Source organism: Canis lupus, chromosome 37, assembly GCF_011100685.1.
Source record: "Canis lupus familiaris isolate Mischka breed German Shepherd chromosome 37, alternate assembly UU_Cfam_GSD_1.0, whole genome shotgun sequence".
In the NCBI taxonomy this organism is placed as follows: domain Eukaryota; kingdom Metazoa; phylum Chordata; class Mammalia; order Carnivora; family Canidae; genus Canis; species Canis lupus.
The window spans coordinates 5,446,062-5,473,397 of record NC_049258.1 but is presented as its reverse complement, the minus strand read 5'-3'; the positions used below and the strand labels follow the sequence as shown (position 1 = coordinate 5,473,397).

The window sequence follows — 27,336 nt, the reverse complement described above, 5'->3', positions numbered from 1 at the left end:
GATCCCGGGTCTCCAGGATCATGCCCTGGGCTGAAGGCGGTGCTAAACTGCTGAGCCACCCCAGCTGCCCTAATTTGGCTATTATTGATAATAATTGCTCTAACTGCTGCTACAAACATCAGGGTGCATGTATCCCTTTGAATCTGTATTTTGTACACCTAGTAGTGCAATTGCTGGATCCTAGGGTAGCTCTATTTTTAATTTTTTGAAGAACCTCCATACTGTTCAGAGTGGCTGCACCAGCTTGCATTCCCACCAACAGTGTAAGAGGGTTCTTCCTTCTCTGCATCCTTTCCAACATCTGTTGTTTCCTGTGATAATTTTAGCCATTCTGACACATGGTATCTCATTGTGATTTTGATTTGATGAGTGATGTTGAGCATCTTTTCATGTGTCTGTTAGCCATCTGGATGTCTTCCTTGAAAAATGTCTATTCATGTCTTCTGCCCATTTCTTCACTGGATTTTTTGGGTTTTCTGGGTGTTGAGTTTAATAAGTTCCTTATAGTGTGGACCCTAACCCTTTATCAGACACGTCATGTGCAAATATCTTCTCCCATTCTGTAGGCTGCTTTTTTGTTTTGTTGATTGTTTCCTTTGCTGTGCAGAGATTTTTTTTTTTTATTATATCTCTGGTTTTTTTTTAGATCTCCTTTGATTTCTTTCATCAGTGTTTCATTGTTAGATTTATATCCAGTACTTTTTATTTCTGTGTGCTATTGTAAATGATACTTTAACAGAGTTTATTCTGCTGTTCATTGCTAGTACTAGAAAAGCAAATGCTTTTTGGATATTGACCATGTACCTTGTGACCTTGATAAATTCATTTATTAGTTTTAGGATCTTTTCTATAGATTCATTAGGATATTGTACAGAGACACACTTTCTGCAAATAGAAGCAATTTCATTTCTTATTTTCTAATATTATGCCTTTTATTTCTTATTGCACCGTCAAGAACTTTCTATATAGCACATGTAAGAATACTTGTTAAGTATAATTTACACCATCTAAGATAGTGTTGAATAGATGAAGTTTCACGTTGTTGCCTTTTCCCAATCTTAAGGGAATGGAATTAGCCTTTCACTTTGATGTATTGTATAAACTACAGGATTTTTTGTACATCCTTTTCATCAAGTAAAGGAAACTCTCTCTGTTTCCAGTTTACTGAGGGTTTTTATCATTAATACACGTTAAATTTGGGGGCACCTGGCTGGCTCAGTTAATCATCTGCCTTCAGTTTGGGTCATGATCCCAGGGTCCTGGGATCAAGCCCCACATCAGGTTCCCTTCCCCCTCTCATCCTTGCTCATGCCTTCTCTCACTCTCTCTTTCAAATCAATCAATCAATCTTAAAAAAAAATGTTAAATTTTGTCAAGTGCTTGTTCTGTGTATATTGAGATATATTTTTTATTTCTAGTTTGTTAATATGGTGAACTGTACTGATTGATTTTTTTATTTGAGCGAATGAGTCCATTTCAACGAAGTTGTCAAATTTATGGGGAGGGAGTTATTTGTAGTATCCCCTTGCCATCCTTTTAATCTCTGCAGGAATCTATAATGATAAACTTCTCTATCATTCCTGGTATTGGTAATTAGCATTTTCTTTGCTTTGCTTGATCAGATCAGTCTAGCTAGTCTTTAATAATTTTTCCAGATCCTATCTAAGAATAAGGCTTTCATTTCATTGCTTTTCTCTGTCTTTCTGGTTTTCCATTTTATTGGCTTCTGCTTTAATATTTATTCTTTTCTTTTGCTTCTTTTAGGTCAAAACTACTCTTCTTTCTGTGGTTTCCTGAGGTGAAAGCTTAAATTATTGATTTCAGGTTTTTCTTTTCTAATCCATGCGTTCACTGCTATACATTTCCCACTAAGCACTGCTTTAGCTGCATAGCACGAATTTTGATATGTTGTATTGTATTTTCTTTTCCTTTAAAATATGTTCCAATTTCTCTTGAGACTTCCTCTTTAATTTATAGGTCATTTAAAAATACATTAATTTCAAATATTTGCTAATTTTTAAGGTGTCTTTTGCTATTGTTTTATAATTTGTAATTTAATTCCAATATATGTTGTATGATTCCTTTAAATTTGTTAAAGTTTGTTGTATAGTATAAATATGCTCTGTCTTTGTGAATGCTCCATGTGTACTTGAAAAAAATATATATTTTGTTATTGGGTAGAGGGCTCTTTAGATGTCAATTAGGTTGAGTTGTGTAATAGTATTTTCACATCTTCCATGCCCTTGCTAATTTGCTGTCTACTTATTGTCCCTTCAGTTCTATTAGTTTTGGCCTAATGTGTTTGGAGCTCTTTGCATAAGTATGTAGGATTATCATGTCTTCATGATAAATTGACCCTTTTATTACTATGTAATGTCTCGATCCTTGATAATTTTTCTTGTTCTGAAGTCTATACACAATTCAGCTTTCTTTTGATCAGTGTTTGCATGGTGTATCTTTTACCATGATTTTATTTAATATATATATATATATTTAAAATGAGTATCTTGTAGACAGCATACAGTCAGAGCTTATATTTTTTTCCAAATTGGTAATGTCTCTCCATTAATTACTATGTTTAGACAACTTTACACTTAATGTCCTTGGTATAACTGAATTTAGATTTACCATTTTATTATTTTTCTTTTTTGTTCTTACATCTGATTTTCATTGTTCTGCTTCTCATTCTATTGGATTATTTGAATAATCCACAAGTTTTAGTATTCTATTTTCATTATAATGCTTTGCATTATTTTTTAGTATAAATTCTTTACTTAGAGATAATATTTTACCACTTCAAATTAAAATGTAAAATGTAGACAACCATGTAGGTCTCCTTTACCCTCCTCTGGTTATGTTATTATAGTAGTCATCTGTATACTTTGAAGCTCTCCCAACTTAATGTTTTTGTCTCAACATTTATACATATTTTAAAGAAATCAAGAGAAGAAAAATAGTCTATTTACCTTTTCATTGCTCTTTTTTTCTTTATAAAATTTACTATGGTATCATTTCCCTTCTGAGTAAAGAACTTTAGGTTTTTTTTATAGAAAATCTGCTGGCAAAGAATTTTTGTTTCCTTGATCTGAGAATGTCTTTATTTTGCCTTTATTCTTGAGGGATATATTTAGTGGATATAGAATTCTGTGTTGACAGTTCTTTTCATTCTACTAAGAATGTTCTGTGTTTGGGCTCTATGATTTGTGAGTCAAAATCTAAAGTCATCTGAATAAATGTCATCTATACATCTATAATATATCACTTTTCTCTGGTTGTTTTCAAAAATATTCTTTCAAATCTTTGGTGTTTAGCAGTTTGATTATAGTGTATCTGGATGTGTGCATTTTTGTGTGTTTTGTTTCTTAGTTTCTCCTTTTTTGAGGATTGCTCAGCTTTGTGAAACTGTAAATGTATGGGTTTCACTGAGTTTGAGAAAGTTTCAGCCATTATTTTTTCAAATATGTTTTCTGTATTAATCTCCTCCTCTCTTGGGACCCCTATCACATGAATATTAAACCTCTTTATATTTTTCTCACAGGTCTTGGAGGCTCTGTTTTATCTTTTTTCTCTCTCTTGTTAAGTGTTCAAATTGGATTATTTGTATGCATCTATCTTTTATTTTAAAGATTTTATTTATTTATTCATGAGAAACAGAGAGAGGCAGAGACGCAGGCAGAGGGAGAAGCAGGCTCCATGCAAGGAGCCTGATGTGGGACTTGAGCCCAGAAACCCAGGATGACACCCTGGCCCGAAGGCAGGCACTCAACCACTGACCCACTCAGGCGTCCCTGCATCTGTCTTTTAGATTACTGACCTTCCTGTATCATCTCCTTTCTGCTATTGAATCATTACATTGGAATTCTTATTTCAGATATTTTTTGGTTCTAAAATTTCCTTTTGGTTCTTTTTATTCTGTTTCTCTCCCTTTCCATTCATTTATTTATTTATAAATATTTTATATATTTAGAGTGAGAGCTTAAGCCAGGGGAAAGGCAGAGGCAGAGAGAGAGAATCGCAAGGATACTCCCCATTCAGCACAGAGCCTGCCACAGGGCTCAGTCTCATGGCCCATGAGATCACGGCCTGGGCAGAAATCAGTAGTCCAACGGTTAACCACCTGAGCCACCCAGGCGCCCCACCCAATTTTTTTTTTTTTTTAATGTTTGCCTTTACATTTTGGAGAATGCTTATAGTAACTTCTTTAATTTTTTTTTTTTTCTGGTAGTTCCAGCTCTTGCTTTTTCTTTGAGAATTAGTCATATTCTGGCTCTTTGTATGTCAAGTAATTTTGGATTGCACCCTGTACCTTTTGAAAATGAAATTCTGGTTCCTATTAAAATCTTCTGGATAAGACTGATTTTTGTTTTATAGTAGTCAAACAACTTGGTTAGTTGGTTTCCTTCTGTGGATGATGTTTCCAGTGTCAGGTCATAATTTAAAGCCTTTGCTATGCTGCCTAGATATACTTCTAAGAATGCATTACTCAGAGGTTAGTCTGGGACTTTGGGTTTATGTTGTAGCTCAAAGCTTTTGGTATGCTTCTTTGGATGTGTTTTACACATGCACAGCTTGATAGTGAGCTCAGAAGTTGCATCTGAATTAAGGAATTCTTTCTTTGGTCTGTCTCCTCCAGAATTTCTCCCTTACTTTCCATATCCCAGCGACCCCCTTTTCTGGATTTTTCTGTCCAAAATGATTGTGTTCTCTGAGTTTCCGCTTCCTACACTTTTGTATAACACATGTCCATACTTGGGGCAAAGTGGTAAGAGGAAAAAAGAAAAATACTACAGTTCCCCCTGCTTTGGACTTTTTTTTTTCCTGCCAAATTGATATATTGAGCCTAAGTCACCAATGTGGTGTCATTTGGAGGTACAACCTTGGGAGGAGGTTACAGGGACATGAGGGTGGAGTCTTGAATGGGGCTAGTATCCTTAAGAGACACAGAGAGATCAATTTCTCTTTGCCACGTGAGAAGGCGATGAGACGACTGCCATCCAGAAACCAGAAGGAGGCCCTCACCAATCACTGGATCTGCTGGAACCTTGATTCTGGCTTCCCAGCCTCCAGAACTATGAAAAATGTCTGATATTTAAGCTACTCAGTCTACAGTCATTTGTTAGAATAGCCTGAGCAGATGAAGACACCTTGTACACCGTGCACAGCACATGAGCCTTTGCTCAGCCCTGTTATTAAAGAGATTGGTTTCCTCTCAGTGTAGTAATGCCTGTACTACCGCTGCTTCTGCATAGGATTACAGTTCTGTGGGTGGCTTTGACCTGAGGACGGGGGCAGAAGAAAAAAGATTCCCCTGCCTCTCCCCCGCCCCACTCTCTGGCTCACACATGATTGTTTACTGTCTTCTAGTTTGAGTTTTTGCTCCCTGTGCCTACTGCCCAGGTGCCCCATTAGGCCCATTCTTTGACCAAAGCCAGAAAATGGAAAGGAAAACAAAACGACAAGAAACTCACTACCCCCCTTATTGGTCATTCCTCAAGTTCTAACTTTCTTCCCATTCACTTTTTATTATTTACTTTTTAGAATCTTTGAGTAAAATTTTGTATTTTGCCCAGAACCTTTCATTGTAACAGTGGAAGAGAAAGGCTATGACAGACTTAGCCCAGCTTGATCAGCACCAGAATCCTTTGTTCCAAACTTGAGATGGTATTCTTTGGACTGGTATCCTCTAGACAAGGATGATTGCTTTGAAAATACCTCTTTGGGAACATCTGGGTGGCTCAGGGGTTGAGCATCTGCCTTTGGCTCAGATCATGATCCTGAGGTCCTGGGATCAAGTCCCACATCAGGCTCTCTACAGGGAGCCTGCTTCTTCCTTTGCCTGTGTCTCTGTCTCTCTCTGTGTGGCCCTCATGAATAAATAAATAAAACTCTCTTTAAAAAATACCTGTTTTTTAGAATCTGTTAACCTGTATGAGGTTTGCTAGATGCTCTTTGTTGTTTACCTTCCGGTAGATTATCAAATTTTATTTGCTTTAGAGAAAAAGGATAAAGAAAAATCACTGTGGACATTTCCCTCAAAGAGTATCTAATTTAAATGAGTGATGCCATTAACAAATTTAAAAATTACCATAATAGAATATGATCATTGTATCAGAGCACCACACATGTAATCCAGATGAACTGCTGAAGAAGTTGACAGAAAAAGAGACTAGGATGGGTTTTGTATATTGTGTAACATTTGAGCTGACCCTGAAACACAACTAGGACTTGAACACGAAAGAATGAAGAAGTGCATTTTGGACAAAGGAAGAGTGTAAATATGGGTGATTAAACATTGTGATTAAAAATTGTGGAAGCAACAGAAGGCAGAGTGAGTCATTCAGTTTCTTAGGAAAGCATAACACACAGAATCCTCCCAACTTAAAAATATTTCGAAAATGTGACAGAATGAAACTTACATATTTATAAGTTGTATTTCTTTCTAATTTTCCTTCTCACTCCCTTTAGTTTCTTATGGAAATGTTTCTCTTTTTATTAGCTGATTACATCTAAGATACTACACTACTCTTTTTGCCTCATTTCTTCTTAAATATAATTAATATTATGATATGCACTGAATGATCCACAACCTCCCATTTGTACGTTGACTATATAACCCCCAATGTGACTATTTGGAGACTGGGCCTTTTTGGAGATAATTAATGATAGTGAGGTCAGAATAGTGGAGCCCTAATTCAATAGAACTGATGTCCTTATAATCGGAGATTAGAAAATACATTTCTGTTAGGATGGTCTGTGGTACTCCGTGTATCGCACACCATCTGAGCTGACCTTGAAACACAAGTAGGACTTGAACATGAAAGAATGAGGAAGAGGTGCATTTTAGACAAAGGAACAGTATGAACATGGGTATTGTGGTTAGAAATTGTAGAAGCAACAGAAGGAAGATGGAGTCATTCAATTTCAAGCTATTTCATTATATAACACTGATACTGGAGAACTAGACTATCTTCTTTCTAATATAAGCTACATGTTTTATTTTTTTTTATTCCAGGCTCTAACTTAAGTGTTAAAAAGGTGATTAATTCCATTTGGGACAAATTATCCTATAAAATTCTAAATTCATATTCTAAGGAGATGAAATTGAATAAACCACCCTGCTTCAGTCTCATGCTTTTTGTTTTGTTTTTGCCCCAGTCATATTTTATTTTTCTCCTCCTGTTCTTCTAATGATCTGTGTCCATTTGCTGTGCTCATTTTTGAAGAGCATGGCCGCATCTTTAGGAAAGTGGCCAAAATTATGGCTTGTGTTTACTGAAGCTTCCAAGAAAAAGAACAGTAATCTCAAGGCTGAGTCCATTTCACACAATCCAGAAAGCTACCTGGTTAGATGTCATTTGGCAATGGGAAATATTGGCTTTTTGTGACCCCACGGCACCCTGGAAAATAAACTACCTCGTGGTTTACTCCTCTTGTTCTTATCATAAAACAGGGAGCTGAGAATACAACAGGAAGTAGGAGCTCTCCCCGAGTGCAAAAACTGACTTTCAGAGAATATGTTTCTGTTCGTAAGAAGCTCACAAATATGTAATGAACTACAAATATGACATGAGATGTACAAGCACTTGAAACAAATACTGAGTTGATAGTTACATTAATGTTTTGGGGCCCAAGAGGTTTAGATGATTAAAATTAGGCTTTTTGCCTTATTTTTTAAAAACCATTATATCTTTAATGGCCTAGATTTCAAGGAGAGAGATAACGTCTCAATCCTTTCTCTTTTCCTCTTGTACAAGTGATAGCAAATTGAAGCCAGGAAACGGAGGGAACTCTTTCGTAGTCACAGGAGTAATTAATGAAGGTCAGGGCCTAGTGAAGAATGAGAGTTGCCTAATTTGCAGTATTCTTAATGGTTAATTGCACTAACTAGCAAAAGCAGCAAATATTTCTTTTTCAAAAATGTAATTTAACCTTTACAGAATTGTAATTTTCCAAAAGGAGTAAAAGAAAATCTTGTGTTTGCCAAGTGATTTTTTTACAGTGTCGTTTAATAGCCTGTTCAATCTAAATGTCTCTGCTATAAGAGCATAGTTTCTAAAGATAAGTTAAAAAGTAAAATATTACTGTAAAGTATAAACTGTAAGAAAGTGATGTGTGTGTGACTAAGTAGCCTAGAGACAATTCATGACTTGGCTAGCACTGTCTTTCTTCCCCCTTTCAGGAATGCAAGAAGATGGCCCCTGATGATAGATCCTCAAGGTCAGGCTAATAAATGGGTCAAGAACATGGAAAAAGCCAATAGTCTTCAAGTGGTTAAATTAAATGATCCTGACTATGTCAGGACTCTGGAAAACTGCATCCAGTTTGGTACCCCTGGTATGTATGCAAATAATAATTATACTTTACAGAAATGCCTGGAGAAGGCACAATTAACCCAAAAGAATGAAGGGTTTTTTTCTTCTTTAAAAAGATAGTTGTGCCAGATTCATCTTCAATAAATAATGACTTTGTTATGTCTTTCATTACTTATTGATAATTAATCGGGAACTCAAGAGATGATTGTTCTTGCCGGTTAGGTTGTTTTCTTTGTCCCAAGATTCATTTGCGATGCATCCTCTAATGTAGCTGTTTTCATTTTTGTCTGTGCTGTGCCACTCTGTAGTTCCTGTTACAACTCCACTTCTGCAATTAAAAGAGCCACTTGATATGCCAGTAGTATTTTAACACAACATTAGTCCAATTATCTATTTATTCTTCTTTCGATTGTCCTACCAAAGTGGCAGCGAAGTGAATACACATTTCGCATGGCTGACTATTATCTGCCACAATGGAGAGATTAGAAACATGACAAGGATTTTTCAGTAAAGCCCCATGTGCATGTCCCATTTGTCAAAACTAAATATTTATGATTTGAGTAAATTGGGGTTGTCACATTTTAAATCTATGTTACCTATCAAGTTTTGACTATTTACTTGACCAAATAAATACATGTAAGTATTATGAAACTACAGTGTATTTATCCCTAGGATGAGTTTAGCAAATCCCAGTTGCTATTAGAGCTAATACTGCGTGAAGAATTAGAACAAATGTATCAGGTAGTCTCAGGCATTTTATTTTTGCATATCAACAATGAGCTAATGCTGTTCTTTTTACTTTTGAACAGAGCTTGAAACTTTGTTTTTTTAAAGATTTTTATTTCTTTTAGAGAGAGCATGAGCAGATTGGGGGAAAGGGGAGGAGGAGAGAAAGAATCCCAAACCCCAGGCCTACTCGGTGCTGAGCGCAGAGCCTGATGCAGAGCTCAGTTTCACAACCCTGAGAGGGTGACCTGAGCCAGTCGGGTGCTCAACCGACTAAGCCACCCAGGCGCCCCTGACCAAGGTTTGAAAATCTCTACAAGATAAAATGTAGTTGGCAAATTGAACACCAATAAAAATAAATTTATTATTTAAAAAAAAGATAAAATGTAAAAAAAGAAAAGTGTAAACACATTTGAAATCAAGTAGGAAATGGGCAAGGGGGAGCTCTTTGCTACGACAATGTTAAAAGCTACAAATAAAGTTTTAAAAACTAGCATTTTATGACAACAAATGATATTTGTTCCCCAATATTTGATATCCGATAATTGGTACCCCTCTGTGTGGGCAACATTGCATTCATAGTTAAGAAAGAAACTTCCTAACTTCTACTGTGGTTGTATATGAACATGTGACTATGGTCTGGCCATCAAGATGTAAGTAGAAGTGCCATTTGTGATTCTCAGGAAATATTTTTAAAGGATGTTTTCTCCTTTTCTGTTTTTTCTTTCTTTCTGATGGTGGGAATATGGATGTCATTTGAAAGGCCATTTCGGCCAAAAAGATCAAAGCCACATAATAAGAATAGCAAAGGAGCAAGATGTCCCAGCTTGGATCTCTGACAGCTTGGACACACTGTCCTTCAACCCGGGGCTGATTAGCTCAGGCTCCCTTTACCTGAAAGCCTGAGCTAATACAGACACAATAAGCCTTTTTTTGTGTCACTTTTGTTGTGGGTTTTTAATCACTTGGAGCTGTACTGAATTGTAAATAACATACACAATAAGAAAATGGGCAAGTATACTGATATATAATGTTAAGAGGGAAAAAATGTAATTAGACAAAGAACATCTAAAACATCAAGCCTTGGATACGATTTTTAACTATTTTTTACCTATCAAATTGTAAAAGTCATGAATGGAGTATTTAACATCAGCAGTCTGACACAGTGGTTAAAGGAACTGTGTAAGGAATCATACTGCTTAGTTCAAGTATCTGCTTTGCCATTTACTAGATGATTTAACTGAAAATTTTAGCTCCGTTGCCTTGCCCTAGTTTGCCCATATGTAAAACTGGGGTAACAATATTCCATGCTTTTTAAAGCATTTGAGGATGAGAAAATAAAATGTCAACACGGTGCCTAGCATTTCTAAGTACATTATTATATAAAAAGTTTGAGGGATCCCTGGGTGGCGCAGCGGTTTAGCGCCTGCCTTTGGCCCAGAGCGCGATCCTGGAGACCTGGGATCGAATCCCACATCGGGGTCCCGGTGCATGGAGCCTGCTTCTCCCTCTGCCTGTGTCTCTGCCTCCCTTTCTCTCTCTCTCTCTGTGTGACTATCATAAATAAATAAAAAAACTTAAAAAAAAAAAAAAGTTTGAAAAGAAAAAAAAAAAGGAGTGCTCATTGCAACTCTGACATTTCTGCAGCCATTCAGGAAAGTAATTTGGCAATATAAATAGCCTTTAAATTAATTGCGCTTCTAGGACTCCAGCTTGATTAAGTAATCAGAGATGAACACAAGGGTTTATTCAAAAAGATGTTCGCTGTAGCATTATTAACAATAGAAAAATGGAAGCAATCTAAATAATAGATTAATGTATTTAATCCATTATAATGCACTCATATTATTTAACTACGAAAAATAATCATTTTATTCAAGCAGAAAATGAAAATGAATTTTAAAATTATCTGGCATGCCTGCTTTGGTTAATTAAGATCTCGCTGCTGAAGGAGATTGACAAGACAATTTTAGGGATCCGTTTAGCCAAGAGCAACCTCTGGGAAGGAGCAGTATATGTCTGCAATAAAGGTTCAAATACCTGTCATCCCAGTGCTCTATGATTCCTCTTTCCCTTCAAGCTTGCATACCCAGACCCCCAAAGGACTTGTGAAAACACCGCTACTCAAGGTTGGCCTCAGTAGCACCCCAAACACCAAAATGTAAGAAGACTAATTTGGCAAATGTATCCTGAGCCTTAACAATGTCACTGATCTTTCTTCCAGGGATTCCCCTTCTAGAATGCTATCATAAGAAAGTATTTGTAGGCACAAAGTTTTTGTATACAGAGTTATTTATAATAAGAACAGAAAGCAATCCAAATATCTAACCATAGAGAATTGACTTAAAAAATGAGATAAAATTAATATGAAACTATTATGCCGTGATTAAAAGTATGTTTGTTGGTTTTAATTGGAATGTTTATGGTATAATGTCAAGCAAAGTGATTGGGATGCAAAATTAGATACATTGTTTAGTCTCCATTGTGCATAGAAAAAGATAAATAAAAATACCGAAGAGAAAAATTTATTCAGCAAATATCATACTTTGGTGTCATTTTTCTACCAAACTATATATGAATATGAGTCAATTATCTAAAACATTTAAAAGAGTCAATTATCTAAAACATTCAAAAGATAAGCTGAGCCAAACTAAAAATTTTAAGAGTCTTTTTGAGCAAAAATTAGTTGGAATTGGGCAGCGCCAAACAGGAAGTGGTTAGGGTACCCCAGTGACCAGAGCTGGGGAGAGGGAGCAAGCCGGGAGCACAGAAAGGAAATTATTCAGTTGACCATGGCTTAAAACCTAAGTGGCTGTTTGCAGTTGGTTATCCTTGGGATTCTGATTTTGACTTGATTTTGTAACCTTGAGACATTTGTAAGCTTAGATTTTGGTTTCCTTATTTAGGTCACAGCGTGAGAGCCAGCTCCGTCTAATGGCCTCCTCATTTTAACACTTTTATTCTTCCCTACATTTTTCACATGTTCCACAATAAGCAGGAGTCACTTTCATACTTAAGAATATAATAACCACTTGAAAACTACAACTCAAAATGCTTATTCTCTGGTGCCTCAGACAGATAGACCTCACCGCCATCATACTTGAGCACCTAGTGCGGAGCCCCGCGTAGGCCAAGAAGGATGGAGGGAGGCAAAGTGACCAGACCCACCAGTTAGGCTCATCCCACAGGCATCCTATGATTTGTATGATATTGCTTCCTTAGAGGACAAAAATAAATTTATAGGTAATGAGGCCTAACAGCAATCTAGAAGCTGAGAGAATTTGGAGGGTTGAATGTTTACAGTCAGTATTTAAAATAACATGGTCTCTTTTTCTCATTTTACTCCAGTGCTGCTAGAAAATGTCGGAGAAGAACTAGATCCTATTCTGGAACCTCTTCTACTAAAGCAGACCTTTAAGCAGGGTGGGAGTACATGTATCCGACTTGGGGACTCTACCATTGAATATGCACCGGATTTCCGCTTCTATATTACTACCAAGCTAAGAAATCCTCATTATCTTCCTGAAACATCAGTAAAGGCCAGTATCTAAAGTGAATGTTTCTTTATTGAACTTTACAATTAATGACTTTATTTTCCTCCTAAGCTGTAAGAAGGACAGGTCTTCCTAAGAAAAATAGATTTTGTCCTTTTTTGGCATTTCCTGAAATTGCTATAATAATTTCCAAGTGTTTATTTTGTGTGTGCATGTAAGTAATAAAGGAGCCTTCAGTATGCAGTGGGGGGAAAAAAAAGATTTTTGAGAATCTAATTTCTATGATTGATATTATTCTTAGAATCTCATTGTTAAGCAGAGATGACATATATGCACCTCCTTTGTAATAAATGATAATATGCTAATTCTTGGCATTGGAATTAACAAAAATCCATTCTTCTTTCTCAGAATGAGGTTGCTGTTATCTGATTTTATATAGTGACTTACAAGAACTGATTATGATCACTGGTTCTTTGAAAATACTAGAAATTCCTTTCGAGAGCAAAGTTAGTTTTAAGTTCTAGTCAATGACTAAAATCCCTTGAGATGTTGATCTGCAACTGAACTCATGGAGGTCATTCCATTTTTTATTCCCAAATCTTGGTGCTTGATAAATGTTTGTGGAATGAGCAAAGGAGAAAGGGATAACTTTCATTTACAGCTGGCCGGAGAGGACATTAAGAAATGTTGATTCAGATTTTGAAAGTCACATATGGAGACAAGATTTGGCTAGTGAGTTCAAAAACTGTCTCAACTAGAAATATTTAAATTAAGGTAGGCATCTTTCTACAGAGGCAGAGGAAGCACAAAGGTGCTATAATTCATTCCCTCCAAGATGAATAAACATGGTCACTGTTCCCAAGAGGTTTACACTGTAAATAATGTGTATGTAGAGTGACCCTATTTATGACTGGGAAAACACAGGCGCTCACAATTGGAGGCATACTTTAGCCTGGACATTCAGAGAAGCCAAGAAGACTGAGGGAAACTGGGGTCACCCTTGAGCTTAGTTTTTAAAACAGAATGTTACAATACGGAAATTCTTGGCCACTATTTTAACTAATTAAAATGTTATCTAAACACCAAAAATTGCATATTGCCTGGTTATCTATTAGGAGGGGTTTGTAACTAGTAGTTATTAAGAACATGATTCTGGAGCTTGGTTCAAATTCTAGCTTTATCACTTGCCAATTGTGTGATGTTAGCCAAGTTATTTAATCTCTCTGTGCCTCCATTCCTTAGTCTAGAAAACGGGAATAAGAAATCTCCATCTCAAAAAAACAAACAAAAAAAGAAAAAAGAAAAAAAGAAATCTCCATCTCATAGAACAGTATAAAGACTAAAGTCATCTATGCGAAGGCTTAGAATAAGACCCAGCACAGTGTTAAATGAGTGTTAATGATTAGGATTGTTATTTAACTTTTAAACATAAGTGAGAAAGAATGAAACATAAAATGAAATGTTAAAATTCCAAAGCTGTGGGTTTTTTTTAATGGATGACATGAAAAACCATTTATACTTTTCAGTGAGATCTATGAAAATTTCACAAATAACGAATAATTCTTAGTTCATCAGTAACTAGTTATAGAAGTTATAAACCGCTGTGGGAAGGAAACTGATCTATGATTCACTATCGAAATCCTTAAGATCCCTAAGGTGTCTTATTGCTTCATTATTTTTAATTGCCGGAATTGATTAAACAGGGATTAGAAAACATAGTGAGGCAGTTACTTGCTTTCATTTACAAATTAAAATACTTCCTCTAAATCCTATTTTTAGGATCTTTTATGTACCTTTGCTTTCAAAAGTTCCCAAGGGATGATATCATGCTGCTATAATCCTTTTGACTCTAAAGGAAAGTAAAATTATGAAATCATATGTTATATAATTTGAAATGTTTCTTTGTTAATATTTGTTTGAATGTTTATTGTTATTCGTGAGTGAATGCCTAGATTTACAAAATCTTGATCTCATAAGATCCCGCATTAATGGACTATGAATGAATACCTCTTTGTGTCTGAACACAAGAAGGTAAAAGTTGTAAAACATGTATTTGGCTCAATACTAGGACTATGGTTTGGGCATTAAAGAAAATATAACTCCCGTGCTTGGTTTCTCATGTCAGAAGGGAAAAACTCTTGAAAGCTTTATTTTTCCCCATGAATAAATGCCAAAGCCGGAGAGCATTACAAAATAACATTTAATGAGTTTTTTAATTGTTCGATTTTAGGAATTTCTTATTATCCCATCTAAGTTTATGATTATGCTCATGTAATCTATCCCTAGTGGTATCCAAGGCCCATCACGGGTCAAGTGAAGGGGGGCAAGTGTAACCTAGACAAAACCGCCATGGAGAAGTTACCGGGTTTGGGCAGGGCTGGGGGTCACCTGCCTAGGGGCACTTTACACTTTCTGATCACAGGTGGGACATTTTCTTACAAAAACAGAATCACTCTATTCTTGCAGAGGGAACCTCCTCAAATTCTCTTACTAGGCGAGGAGGGGAACCTAAAGTCTCCCACCAACGGCCCGAGCTGAAGCCCCTGCACATACTTCACAGCCAGCGTGCATGGGATTTCACCATCAGTTCAGCAGAGCAGAAATGAAAGGCACGTGAAAGGAGGCATGGGAGGTGACGTTGAAGACCTAAGGGTAGACCTCAACTCAAGACACAAGGGCAGAGGGCAGGCAGATTGCAAAAGAGATGTGTAAAAAGGCTGGGTGGGGTCAAATTAAGCAACAGTCAAGTAAGTGTTTATTGATCTGTGGGTTCGTTGATGACCAGAGCCAGGAAGTTTTTCTAGCTTATTGCTGTGTGTATTGATGGGTGTGTGGAGGCTGGGGTGAGAGCAGGTGGTAGGGCACTGGAGAATGGAATGAGACTGAGACAGAAAGCACATATGAATACCATTATCACTAAGTATAGTTGTGAAGGCCCAGAGAGAGATCATTCCATTGCTGGAAGGGATTGTAGGGGGAGCAAGAGAATGACTTATTTATTTGCTTTGTGAAAGAGAGACCTTAGCGTGATTACTTTCCCACTTCCAGGAAAGAACCAGGGGAGGAGGAACTTTAAGATGTAGGAAAGAGAGCCTATAGGAGTCATTACAGACGGAGAGAAAGTAGGTGTTGAGAGACCGCACCTTGATGGACACCATTAAAACAGCGCATTCCCTCGTTCACAATAGTGACTGGTCATATTGTCGTATGATTGTATAATCGGCCACATTATAATATTCTATTGTATATCATGCGTTACCTAGTATGTGATATGATCATCACATTGTAAATATCATGTATACTCATGACAGGTAATGACAGTGTTCTTTTTCCCTCTATCTCACTTGATAAGATTTCCTTTACTTTTTGACACTGTTAGGATCCCTAACATGTAAATCAGCTCATCCAGCCAGGATGAAGGGTAGTTTTCAACCTGATTCCAATTGACTTGGGGATTTATTCATTCATGAGAAACAGAGAGAGAGAGAGAGAGGGAGGCAGAGACACAGGTAGAGGAAGAAGCAGGCTCCATGCAGGGAGCCCAACGTGGGATTCGATCCCGGGTCTCCAGGATCACGCCCTGGGCTGAAGGTGGCGCTAAACCACTGAGATCCCTGGGCTGCCCTGACTTGGGGATTAAACAGTTTGTCAACAATTGGATCATTCGAAATAGGAATAAATTGATCACCAAACAAAACCTTTTGAAATATTACGTTTATGACTATGAGAAACGTCTACAAATTTCACTTGTCACATATACTACTATAGTAACGAGTCCATTTTAAGGTCAGAACTTAAAAAAGCAGAGGCTTTCTCAGTAAAACAACCGTGCAATTCTTGTATATTCTTTCATTTACAGGTAACATTACTAAACTTCATGATCACTTCTGAGGGAATGCAAGATCAGCTATTGGGAATCGTGGTGGCACGAGAGAGGCCAGACCTTGAAGAAGAAAAGCAAGCCTTGATACTACAAGGAGCTGAAAACAAAAGGTTTCCAACATTATAAAACACGGAATTGTTGGGGCAACTGGGTGGCTCAGCCGGTTAAGCACTGGACTCTTGATTTCAGCTCAGGTCGTGATCTCAGGCTCCGTGCTCAGCAGAGTCTGCTTACGATTCTCTCTTCCCCCACCTCCCATCCTCACCTACTCACTCGTACATGTTCGCGTGCTCGCTCTCTCTCTTTCTCTCTAGAACAAAGCAAAACACAGGATTGTTCTTACTTGTTTCAGGATCACTTAGAATGGATTAAAGTACATGTTAAAGATCTATTTTGTTAGATTTAGCAGATGCATCGAAGGGGAAGATTTAAGAGGAAAAGATAAGGCATCCCAATGCCGTGGTGTTCATGTAGAAAACTGCCTAAGAGTATATTTCTATATACAAGTTCTCAGCCCCTGGAAGGCCTACCACCAATCAAGGCAATGTATTTTCAACGACTCGTTTTAGCACAAAAGTTGTAGTATTCATTATGTAATTGATGTTATCTGTTTTCCCCGGAGCACAGTCCGAGTGGACACTCTGCATCCCAGTTTCTGCTCATAGTATCTCTAGCATAGGCACCAAGGCTGAAGCTCCAGGAGTCATGAAAAATTTTAGAAAATAAATGGAGCGATGCTTTCATTCACTCAGGGCTGAGATACTTGATGGGCTTACACCTCTCCCTCTAGTTACCATGCAAATGATGGTCGGGAAGAGAAGTGGAGCAGAAAGGCCTGTCTTTCTGACATTTTGCAAGATAAGAAATTAATTATACAATATCACCGTTACGGGTATTTGTCACAAAGTGATGCATTTCTTGGGTTACAAGCTCTTTGTTTCTCATACAAGAATGTGTGCGTGAAGGGATTTTAAACGATTTCTTTTTTCTTCTGCGAAAATTGTGTTTTATTCCAGGCAGTTAAAGGAAATAGAGGACAAGATTTTAGAAGTTCTTTCATCTTCTGAAGGCAATATATTAGAAGATGAAACTGCTATTAAGATATTATCTTCCTCCAAGGCTTTGGCTAATGAGATTTCTCAAAAGCAGGAAGTAGCTGAAGAGACAGAGAAGAAGATTGATAGCACCCGCATGGGCTATCGGCCTATCGCCATCCATTCCACCATCCTGTTCTTCTCTATTGCCGACCTAGCAAACATCGAGCCCATGTACCAATACTCACTGACCTGGTTTATTAATCTTTATATCCTGTCTATCGAAAATTCAGAGAAATCAGAAATTTTAGTAAAAAGGTATGGAAAAGAAATACTATTCATTACTGACTATTATATTTATTATTTATAAATATACTGACTATTACTACTGACTATTACTATTTATTATTTATTTATTACTGCATGAAAATGCAATAGTAATTGGTGGCTCTCACTGCTGTTACAGAAATGCCGTGAGCATGACTCTTATGGCTAATGTGGGCTTGATTAATCATCGTGCTAGAAATAAATTTGAGGGTGAGAAAAGGAATAAGTGTGGCCAAATTCAGCCTGCCAGGAAGTCATTTACAGGGAGATAGGATTATAATGTCATTCTAAAGAGAGGAAACACTTATCTCTGCTTATCATTTACCAAAAGTATTTGTGATTGGAGGTTTGGAAAGAATGGTTAAGACCTTGAAAAGACGGGACTCTTACCCTCTGTAAACTCGCATTCCAAAAGTCACATAGTTACAGTTTGTCAAGTAACAGGGTTTTAAAAAATACCTTATTGTGATTAGTTGGGTTATTCTTATTTACGTAAAATACCTTATTTTCCAGTTGGCTATCGTAATAAATAAAGGGATTAGGACCTTACGTAACACTAAATGTATGAGAGAGTAGAATTTCATTTATTATCAGGTAAGTTTTAGTTTGGTACTAAAACATATTTTTAATGAGCTCTAACACGAAATTACCTCTTGAACAAAGAAAATTGCTCATTGCAATCATTGCACTCTCCAACTTTATTGATCAGTAGGAAGCGAGGTACTTCAGTTTCTTGACTGCTCATACCCACAAAGGAAATTCAGTTTAATACTTATCACTTGGCAGTGAAGAATTAGTTTTTAGAGATTCAAAATGAGAACCTCCTGACAATCTGAATTGAATTCCTTTCATTTACCATGTAGAACTCTGCTAAATTTTGAATATTCTTAAACTGAGTAGTTTCTTGTTAGTATCATTATTTTACAACCTTGAATTTGAGATCAATAAAGGTGTAAAGACCAGCACATGGCTTAGCATACAATTTCTCAGCTGTCTGCCCGTGAGAAATAGGAGGTGGACATCTTCAAGAAGACACATGTGATGGTGGAGTTTAAAGTATGTTTTCATATTATGATATTTGAAAATGTTTCATTTATTTCTCTATTCCTTCCAGAATCTGAAATTTTCAAGGGTAGGAGGGGATTACTGAAATAGAGAAAATAAGATTTTTTAGCTCCCTTTCTTCGAATCATTCCCAGCCATGTGCATTGTTAGTTAATCAAACAAGCATGTCTGGTTTTCATACTAGGTTCTGAGTTCCCTGAGATAAGGGTTTTGGCGGTTTTGTTTGTTTTTCTAATATTCCCAGAACTTATCACAGTACTGATCACATGGAGCCACAATAGCAAACAATGTTTTGTTTCTCAATGCAGTTCTTTTTCTCTACCTTTTTAAAACCAGGTCACCCAAATATTATCATCTTAAGTACTTTTAAATTGAAATATTTGCTGGACGGATGCCTGGGTGGCTCAGTGGCTGAGTGTCTGCCTTCAGCTCAGGGCATGATCCTGGAGTCTCGGGATCGAGTCCCACATAGGACTCCCAGCGTGGAGCCTGCTTCTCCCTCTCCTGTGTCTCTACCTCTCTCTCTGTGTTCTCTCATGAATAAATAAATAAAATCCTAAAAAAAAAAAAAAAAAAAAAAGTATTTGCTGGAATCTAGAGAAGAAAATTTCTTTGCTCTGCTGCTTAAAGACATGTTTTATGTACAAGAGTTAAAAATCAGAACAATTTTTTGCTTTACAACTAATTGGTTCCTTTATTATGACTTGTTTCATCATATTAGAAGTCATCCACACATATGACATGTTTCTTCATAATTATGACTATAGTCCCTTATGATTTATGGAAAATCAAATCCTTTTACCCAGATATGAGATTAGGATGAAATCTAGAAAATAAAATGTGTCTTTTTTACTTAAAATCCCTTAATTTTAATACAGTGAAAATCCCATTCATGCCTCTAGTGAGCCTGAAAGTATAATTCTGGAACCAACTAAAGAGTAAATAGGAAAGCATATTTGAAAATTTCACAGAAATTGTTAGTATACACTCAGAAGCATGCAGAAATCAGAGTATTTGCTCAACTTTCTTTTTTTTTTTAAAGATTTATTTATTTATTTATTTATTTATTTATTTATTTATTTATTTATTTATTTATTTATTTATTTATTTATGAATGATAGAGAGAGGCATAGACACAGGAGGAGGGAGAAGCAGGCTCCATGACAGGAGCCCGACGTGAGACTCGATCCCGGGAGTCCAGGATCACACCCTGGGCCAAAGACAGGCGCTAAACCACTGAGCCACTCAGGGATCCCCTTTGCTCAACTTTCATGACTGAGCAAACCTGTGTAACTAGCACCCGGATCAAGACCCAGAAGGTTACAGACAGCCCAGAAACCCGGCTTTGTGTCCCCTTCTAGTAACTAACCAAACCTCTTCCACCAAGCTAAAGACGGTCCTGATTTCCAACACCATAAATTAGTTTTGCCTGTTGTAGCAGAACTTCATGAATGGGATCACAGTGTGTGCGCTTGTTTGTCTGGCATCTCATACTCAACGTTTCATTTGTGAAATTCATAGTGTTTTGTGTAGTGCAGTGGTTTATTCACTTCCATTGTGCTGGTATATTGTTGCAGAAGTATCCAAGCAAAATATTTTCTCAACCCAGAAATTTTCCTTACAAAGGTAGTAGAGAAAGAAAACAAGTTTATCACGCGGTACCATTAAACCAGAATGTGTTGCACATCACAGGCAGTCCACTAAGAGATTGCAAAAAGGCAGAAATCTCATCCCAAATTTATCTGCTAATTGAAGTGACCATCTGTGCTAGCAAACTGGCTTGAGCCAGAGGAGAACCACACGTGAGTTGTGGAGGCGTTCCCTTTTCCCCACGTGCTGGCCACCACCTATTATCTCTTGCGTTCTGTTAGGAGGGGAGGTGATCTCTCGTGGTGTTGATCTGCATTTCCCTGGTAATTAGTGATGCTGAGCAGCTTTTCACGTGCCTGTTACCAATTCTGATGTCCTCTTTAGGAAAATGTCTATTCAGGTCTTCTGCCCATTTTTAAGTCAGATTGTTTTTGTGTTATTGTTAGCTCTTTGTATATTTTGCACCTTAATTCTTAATCTGACATACGGTTTGCAAAAATTTTCTCTCATGGTTGCCCTTTGTTTTGTTTTCCTTTGGGTTTTTTTTTTTGTTTGCTCGTTTTGAAGTATAGTTAACACACAATGTTGCATTAGTTTCAGGTGTACAACACAGTGATTCACTTTCTCTAGATGTAGTGCTCACCGCGAGTGTAGCTCCCATCTGGCACCGTACAACGCTGTTGCAATGCCACTGACTTACTCCCTATGCGGTACCTTTTATTCCCATGACTTACTCATTCCATAACTGGAAGCCTGTATCTCCCACTCCCCTTCACTCATTTTGCCCATCCTCCCAACACCCTCCCCTCTGGCAACCATCACTTCTCTGTATTTATGGGTCTGTTTCTGCATTTTGTTTGTTTGGTTTGTTTTTTAGATTCCACATAGGAGTGAAATCTTATGGTATCTGTCTTTCTCTGTCCAACTTATTTCACTTAGCATCATATCCTCTAGGTCCCTCCATGTTGTTACAAATGGCAAGATCTCATTCTTTTCTATGGCTGAGGAATAGTCCATTGTATCTATATGTGTACCCCCCATTTTCTCTATCCATCCATCCGTCAATAGGCACTTGGGTTGCTTCTATATCTTGGCTCTTGTAAATAATGCAGCAGTAAACATAGAGGCGTATATATCTTTTCAAATTACTGTTTTCATTTTCTATGGGTAAATACCTAAGAGTGGAATTACTATTTTAAAATTTTTATTTTAATGTTTTTGAGGAACTTCCTTACTGTTTTCCACAGTGGCTGTGCCACTCTACATTCCCACCAGCAGGGCACAGGGTTCCTTTTGTTCTACATCCTTACCAACACTTCTTGTTTTTCTGATTCTAGTGATGCTGAAAAGTGTCCAGTGATACCTCATTGTGGTTTTGATTTGCATTTCCTGGGTGATTAGTGATGTTGAGCATCTTTTCATGTGTCTGTTTGACATCTGTATGTCTTTGGAAAAATGTCTGTTCAGATCCTCTGCCTATTTTTAATCAGGTTATTTGAGTTTTTGGTTTTTAAGCTGTAGAAGTTGTTTATATATTTTGCTTAGTAATCCCTCATCAGACGTATCATATGTGCATAACTTCTCCCGTTCACTGGGTTGCCTTTTTGTGTTGATAGTTGTCTTCACTGTGCTTCATTCTTTGTTTATTTTTTAATTTCTGTAGTCCCAATAGTTTATTTTTGGTTTTGTTTCCCTTGCCCAAGGAGACATATCTAGAAAAATGTTGCTAAGGCCAATATGAAAGAAATTACTGCCTGTTTTCTTCTAGGAGTTTTATGGTTCCAGGTCTCACATTGAGATCTTTAATCCATTATGAGTTTACTTTTGGTGTAAGAAAATGGCCCAGTTTCATTCTTCTACAAGTCGCTGTCCAGTTTTCCCAGCACCATTTGTTGAAAAGACTGTCTTTTCCCCCGTTGTGTATTTTTGCCTCCTTTGTCACAGATTAATTGCCCATATAAGCATAGGTTTATTTCTTGGCACTATTTTGTTAATTGTTTCTTTTGCTGTGCAGAAGCTTTTGGGTTTGAATTAGTCCCATTTATTGATTTTTGCTTATGTTTGTGCTTTTGGTGTCATGTTCAAGAAAATCAGTGCTGAAATCAACATTGATAGGTTTCTTCCCTATGTTTTCTTCTAGGAGTTTTAAGGTATCAGGTCTTAAGTTTACATCTTTGACCCATTGGGAGTTGATTTTTTATAAGTGGCATGCTATTGGTGTCTATTTTCATTGTCCTGCGTGTCCATGGTCTGCCATTTGTGACATTGATCGACATTGACATTGTATATACGTCAATATGTCATATATATATATTGTATATATGTATATATGGTAACATTGGTTACCACACTGTGCTAACTAAGATAAATCAGAAAAAGAGAAGTACTGTGGATACCCCTTATATGTGGAATCAGAAAAAAATTCATACCTCTAAAAACAAAAAACAACAGTAAAATGATGGTTGCCAGGAGGAGGGGGTAGATAGGATAAACTGATGGTGTTTAATGGTATAAACTTATAGCAACTAGTAAAATTATCTCTTATTTCCTTTTATGGAAACATATTTCATTTTTGTTTACCTTCTAATATTTTTATTCATAATAATTCTTAACTATTATACCAAACATACATTATGACTGCTATGACATAGCCATATATATAAATATGTATACTGTGAAATAGCCATCGTAATTTGGATCACCTGTTTTTTTTAATCAAATTTTTAATTAGAAAATAAATACCTGTAGCAAAAAAACACATAAGTACAGAAACAAAAATCTAACAAAGATATAGCTTTGTTACAGGGACCAAAGTAAAATCTCTCTCAGAAAACTATGTAAGTGTATACACACACATGCACAGTTTCCTTTTTCTTTTCCTTCCACTTCTATCAAGATAATTTTTCCCATGTTATTAAAGACTCTTCTGAAACATAATTTTTAGTGGTTGCACAATACACCATTTTATGAATGTGCTATAATTTTCTTATTGTAAGATTCAAAAGTAATCTCCAGCTTTCAAATTATAAATAATATTACAATAAATAAAAGCATCCACATTGTTAATTATTTCTATAGGCTAGAACCCCCAAATTAGGACAAAGGTAGTTACTTCTTTCAGAACCTTGGATGGTTATTCAAATATACAACTCTATCAGAGTGACACAAATGATCTTATAACCCTGTCTCATGCATCAGCATTGAAAATGATCATTTTTATCTACTTTTTCACTGTAACAGATTATTAAAAAATTGTATTTTAATCTGCATTTTTACCACTAATGAGTCTGAACTTGAATTTCTAATACCAGTGACCCTTATAATTTTTCCCTCAATCTTCCTCTCTATAAGCGGAAATTTGTTTTAAGGTGCATTTTTATTTTATTTTAGAAAGACCAAATCTGAGCTACCCTGTATTAATTGCACTGTTACAGATGAGACAAATTAAATGCCAAGTGTGAAAAGACCATGATTAGCATAAAAATAGGGACAAGAATAGTATGATTATTTTAAATCTTCAGAGAATTCAACTATATTTCAGCAACTAGTTTCAAAGCCCTCTCTACCAAGCCCTTTTTCAGAGGGTTTTCTCAACTAGAAATAAAATACATCAATTTGTTGTATTTTTTTTTTTTTTTTAATGAGAATGCTGGCAGGGGACAAAATAATTAAAGAATAGACAAGTAAGGAAAAAAATAGAGCTGAGATGTTCGGTAGCCTAGAATATCAGTCTGAAAATAGCCAAGATATGGTGGTACTGATAGATTATTCTTTCAAGACACATTAAGAAACATTGGTAGAATTTTGCTTAGCCAAAATCAAACTATACTAATTTTTCCTTCAGTTAAATTAATCTGCTTAGTTTGGGCCATTGTCAATCATTAACTCTCTGCAAAGGTTTTCAGCCAACTGTTCATTTCTATTACCACTATTATAACCTAGAAATATTTCAATGATGAAGTTTATTTTCCTTATGACATAATTAAATGAAAATGCTTAAAGTATTATATTCACATAAGGAATTGCTATGAATACAGAAAACATATGTTAGCACTTAAGAGAAAGTTGTTAGTTACAAATATTGTGATTATTTATATTTCCATGTTTCCGTCAATGTGGTAAATAAACATGTAGTTTATCAAGTTTTGTGCTTTCTCCAGCTTTTATAGATTCATGAGCAGAGTAGCACACTACAAATGTTAATTTAATAAAGAAGCTATTAATTTAATATATAATATAGAATGTTTGGAAGCATCTGCAGAATAAGAAAATCAAATTTTACCCCAAGAAATTCTTTATAGCTAAAAATAGTCCACAAATCTTTAAAATAGATTAATGTACCATGCATTGACTTTTATCCAAAAGAAAGATTAAGTTTCTTTTAAAAAAATCAATCAACAGTAAAATGCAATTCTACTGAAGTGTTTCTACATTGCATAGCTCTCAAATTGGTGCACCTAGTTAATGATGATTCTTGATTGTTTTGGGGGTAATTGGCCAGAAAGCTTATTAGAAGGATATACATCTAAATGGTTTACAATAGGTTTCCTTAAAGGCATTTTCTTTAAGGTATAATGCATTTTTATTTATTCCCTTGTCTTTCTGTTGACCTGTAGGCTTCAAATTCTCAAGGATCACTTTACTTACTCCCTGTATGTTAATGTCTGCCGATCACTCTTTGAGAAGGATAAGCTACTCTTTTCCTTTTGTCTTACTATAAATCTGCTACTACATGAACGTGCGGTCAGTACTGGTAAAATTTTTAGAAAAAAGAATAACATGGATTTGCTAATTTACTAATTTGAGTGTGTGTGTGTGTGTGTGTGTGTGTGTGTGTGTGTATACATACAAAAGGGTTGTAAATAAACAATAATTACGGTTAAAGCAAGACCTCAAAACTAGATTGAATTTTACGGAGGTGAAAAATAAATAAAGCAAAGTTCACTCTGTAATTATTACTTAAATTTATGCATGTTTTAGTTTAAAATAGTTTCTATTAGAATCACATATAGGTCTGCTTATAAATGTACCAAACATGTTGATAAATTTACACCAAGTAATCATATAAATGGTAACGTTTTTAAGAACTTGTGCAAATTAGTCGAGTCTAACCATTTGGGCTTAACAATACCTTTCATAAATTTTTGTTATATTTCAAATCTGTTCAATTAAAATATAAGAAGCACTGTAAGAATAAAAGAGAGGTACTGTGTAAATTCACTATTTTATTCCCTTCGGTGTTTAAGATTCATTGATTTCATTAGGTGATGCATTGGTCGAATTCTGAAGGAGTAGAGGCTTTATTCTTGAATTTCCTGCAAAAGTTTTGTAGCAGTACCTCATTATATTTTATGAAAAATAGTTGAAAATATGACAGATTGATGATGTTGTCTTCCTAAAATTTTTAGTTTATTCATTTTTATTTTTATTTATTGAGTATAGTTGATACACAATATTACTTTAGTTTCCAGCGCACCACATAGTGATTCATCAGTTCTATACAGCCAAGGGTGACTACCATCTGCCACCACATCATGCTATTTCAGTACCATTGACTATATTCTTGATGCTGTACCTTTTATTACTGTGACTTACTCATTTCATACTGGAAGCCAGTATCTCCCAGGTCCGTTCACTTGTTTTGCTGATACCACCACCCACCCGCCTCTCCCTCCTGTCTTCCCACAATTTTTAGAGCCTGTAAAACTCTAAGCGGACATTTGAGAAAAAAACATATACTCAGATAGAATTTTTGTATTTAGATTAGTGAAACTTTTATGTTTAGATTAATAATTCTGGAGGAGCATTATCAAAAAAATAGCTATCTAGAATGGAACTATTTTGAAAGCTGGTTATAATGGATGGATTAGTTTCTTATGAATAAGTACTGAGCTGCTATACCAGTCGATATAGAATTTCACAAGGACCATACCTAGGACTGAAAAATCAACAGCCAATTCTTTGAAAATGGTTTAAATTTCTTATGTATGTAATGAATTCATTTCTGACTCTTCATGCTACTTTGTTTTCCAAAGATTAATAAAGCCGAGTGGAGATTTCTGCTGACTGGTGGCATTGGGTTGGATAATCCTCATGCCAACCCTTGCACGTGGCTTCCCCAAAAATCATGGGATGAAATATGTCGACTAGATGATTTACCTTCCTTCAAAACCATTCGTAGGGAGTTTATGCACTTAAAGGATGGATGGAAAAAAGTGTATGATAGTTTGGTATGTTTTAACCCTCTTGCTTATTCCAAAGTTTTTAAGTGGAGAAAATAATGCAAATAATTTATTCTTATCTTTGAATAAAAACAAAATTTAAGTAAGCTTTAAACAACTGGTCAGGTGTTGAAATCAAGGTTTAGATTTATATTATCCCCACCTTCTAAGTTGGTGGTTTTCCTCTGAACTTCTGTATAAATCCCTGAATTGTGTGGAGTGCATGTTCCTTAAAATATTCTTTTTGATTTCCCATGCCAGGTTTTTATTTATTAACAATTTAGACTATGCAATCATAGTAGCAGGTGAGTTAAAAAGCTTACAAAAGAGAGGTACCTGGCTGGGTCAGTGGGTAGAGCATGTGACTCTTGATCTTGGGGTTGTAAGTTTGAGCCCCAAGTTTGGGGGTGCCAATTTTTTTACAGGGGCGCCTGAGTGACACAGTTGATTGAGTGTCCAACTCTTGGTTTCAGCTCAGGTCATGATCTTTGGGTCGTGGGATTGGGCTCCACACTCAGTGTGAAGTCTACTTGAGATTCTCTCTCCCTCTTCCAGTGCCCTTTCAGCTCATGCTCTCTCTCTCCCTAAAATAAATAAATCTTAAAAAAAAAATGTTTACAAAAGAGTTATTATTTAGATTTTCTGAACGCAGGTTATAAATACAGATATAAGCTAGAATGCAAG

General features: G+C 36.2%; 1 protein-coding gene and 1 long non-coding RNA gene across 5 annotated transcripts in view; one reads left to right on the top strand and one right to left on the bottom strand.

Moving 5' to 3' along the window:
- The window catches only part of DNAH7 (dynein axonemal heavy chain 7), a 240,346-nt gene that overhangs the window by 164,257 nt on the left and 48,753 nt on the right, over positions 1 to 27,336 (top strand). The window contains exons 48-53 of the mRNA XM_038585215.1: positions 8,180 to 8,334; positions 12,387 to 12,577; positions 16,392 to 16,525; positions 17,432 to 17,767; positions 25,048 to 25,174; positions 26,467 to 26,661. Coding sequence (XP_038441143.1) covers positions 8,180 to 8,334; positions 12,387 to 12,577; positions 16,392 to 16,525; positions 17,432 to 17,767; positions 25,048 to 25,174; positions 26,467 to 26,661 — 1,138 coding nt within the window. The remainder of the gene's footprint in view (positions 1 to 8,179; positions 8,335 to 12,386; positions 12,578 to 16,391; positions 16,526 to 17,431; positions 17,768 to 25,047; positions 25,175 to 26,466; positions 26,662 to 27,336) is intronic.
- The window catches only part of LOC102156828, a 74,882-nt gene that overhangs the window by 33,862 nt on the left and 13,684 nt on the right, over positions 1 to 27,336 (bottom strand). The gene's annotated exons all lie outside the window — the stretch shown is intronic.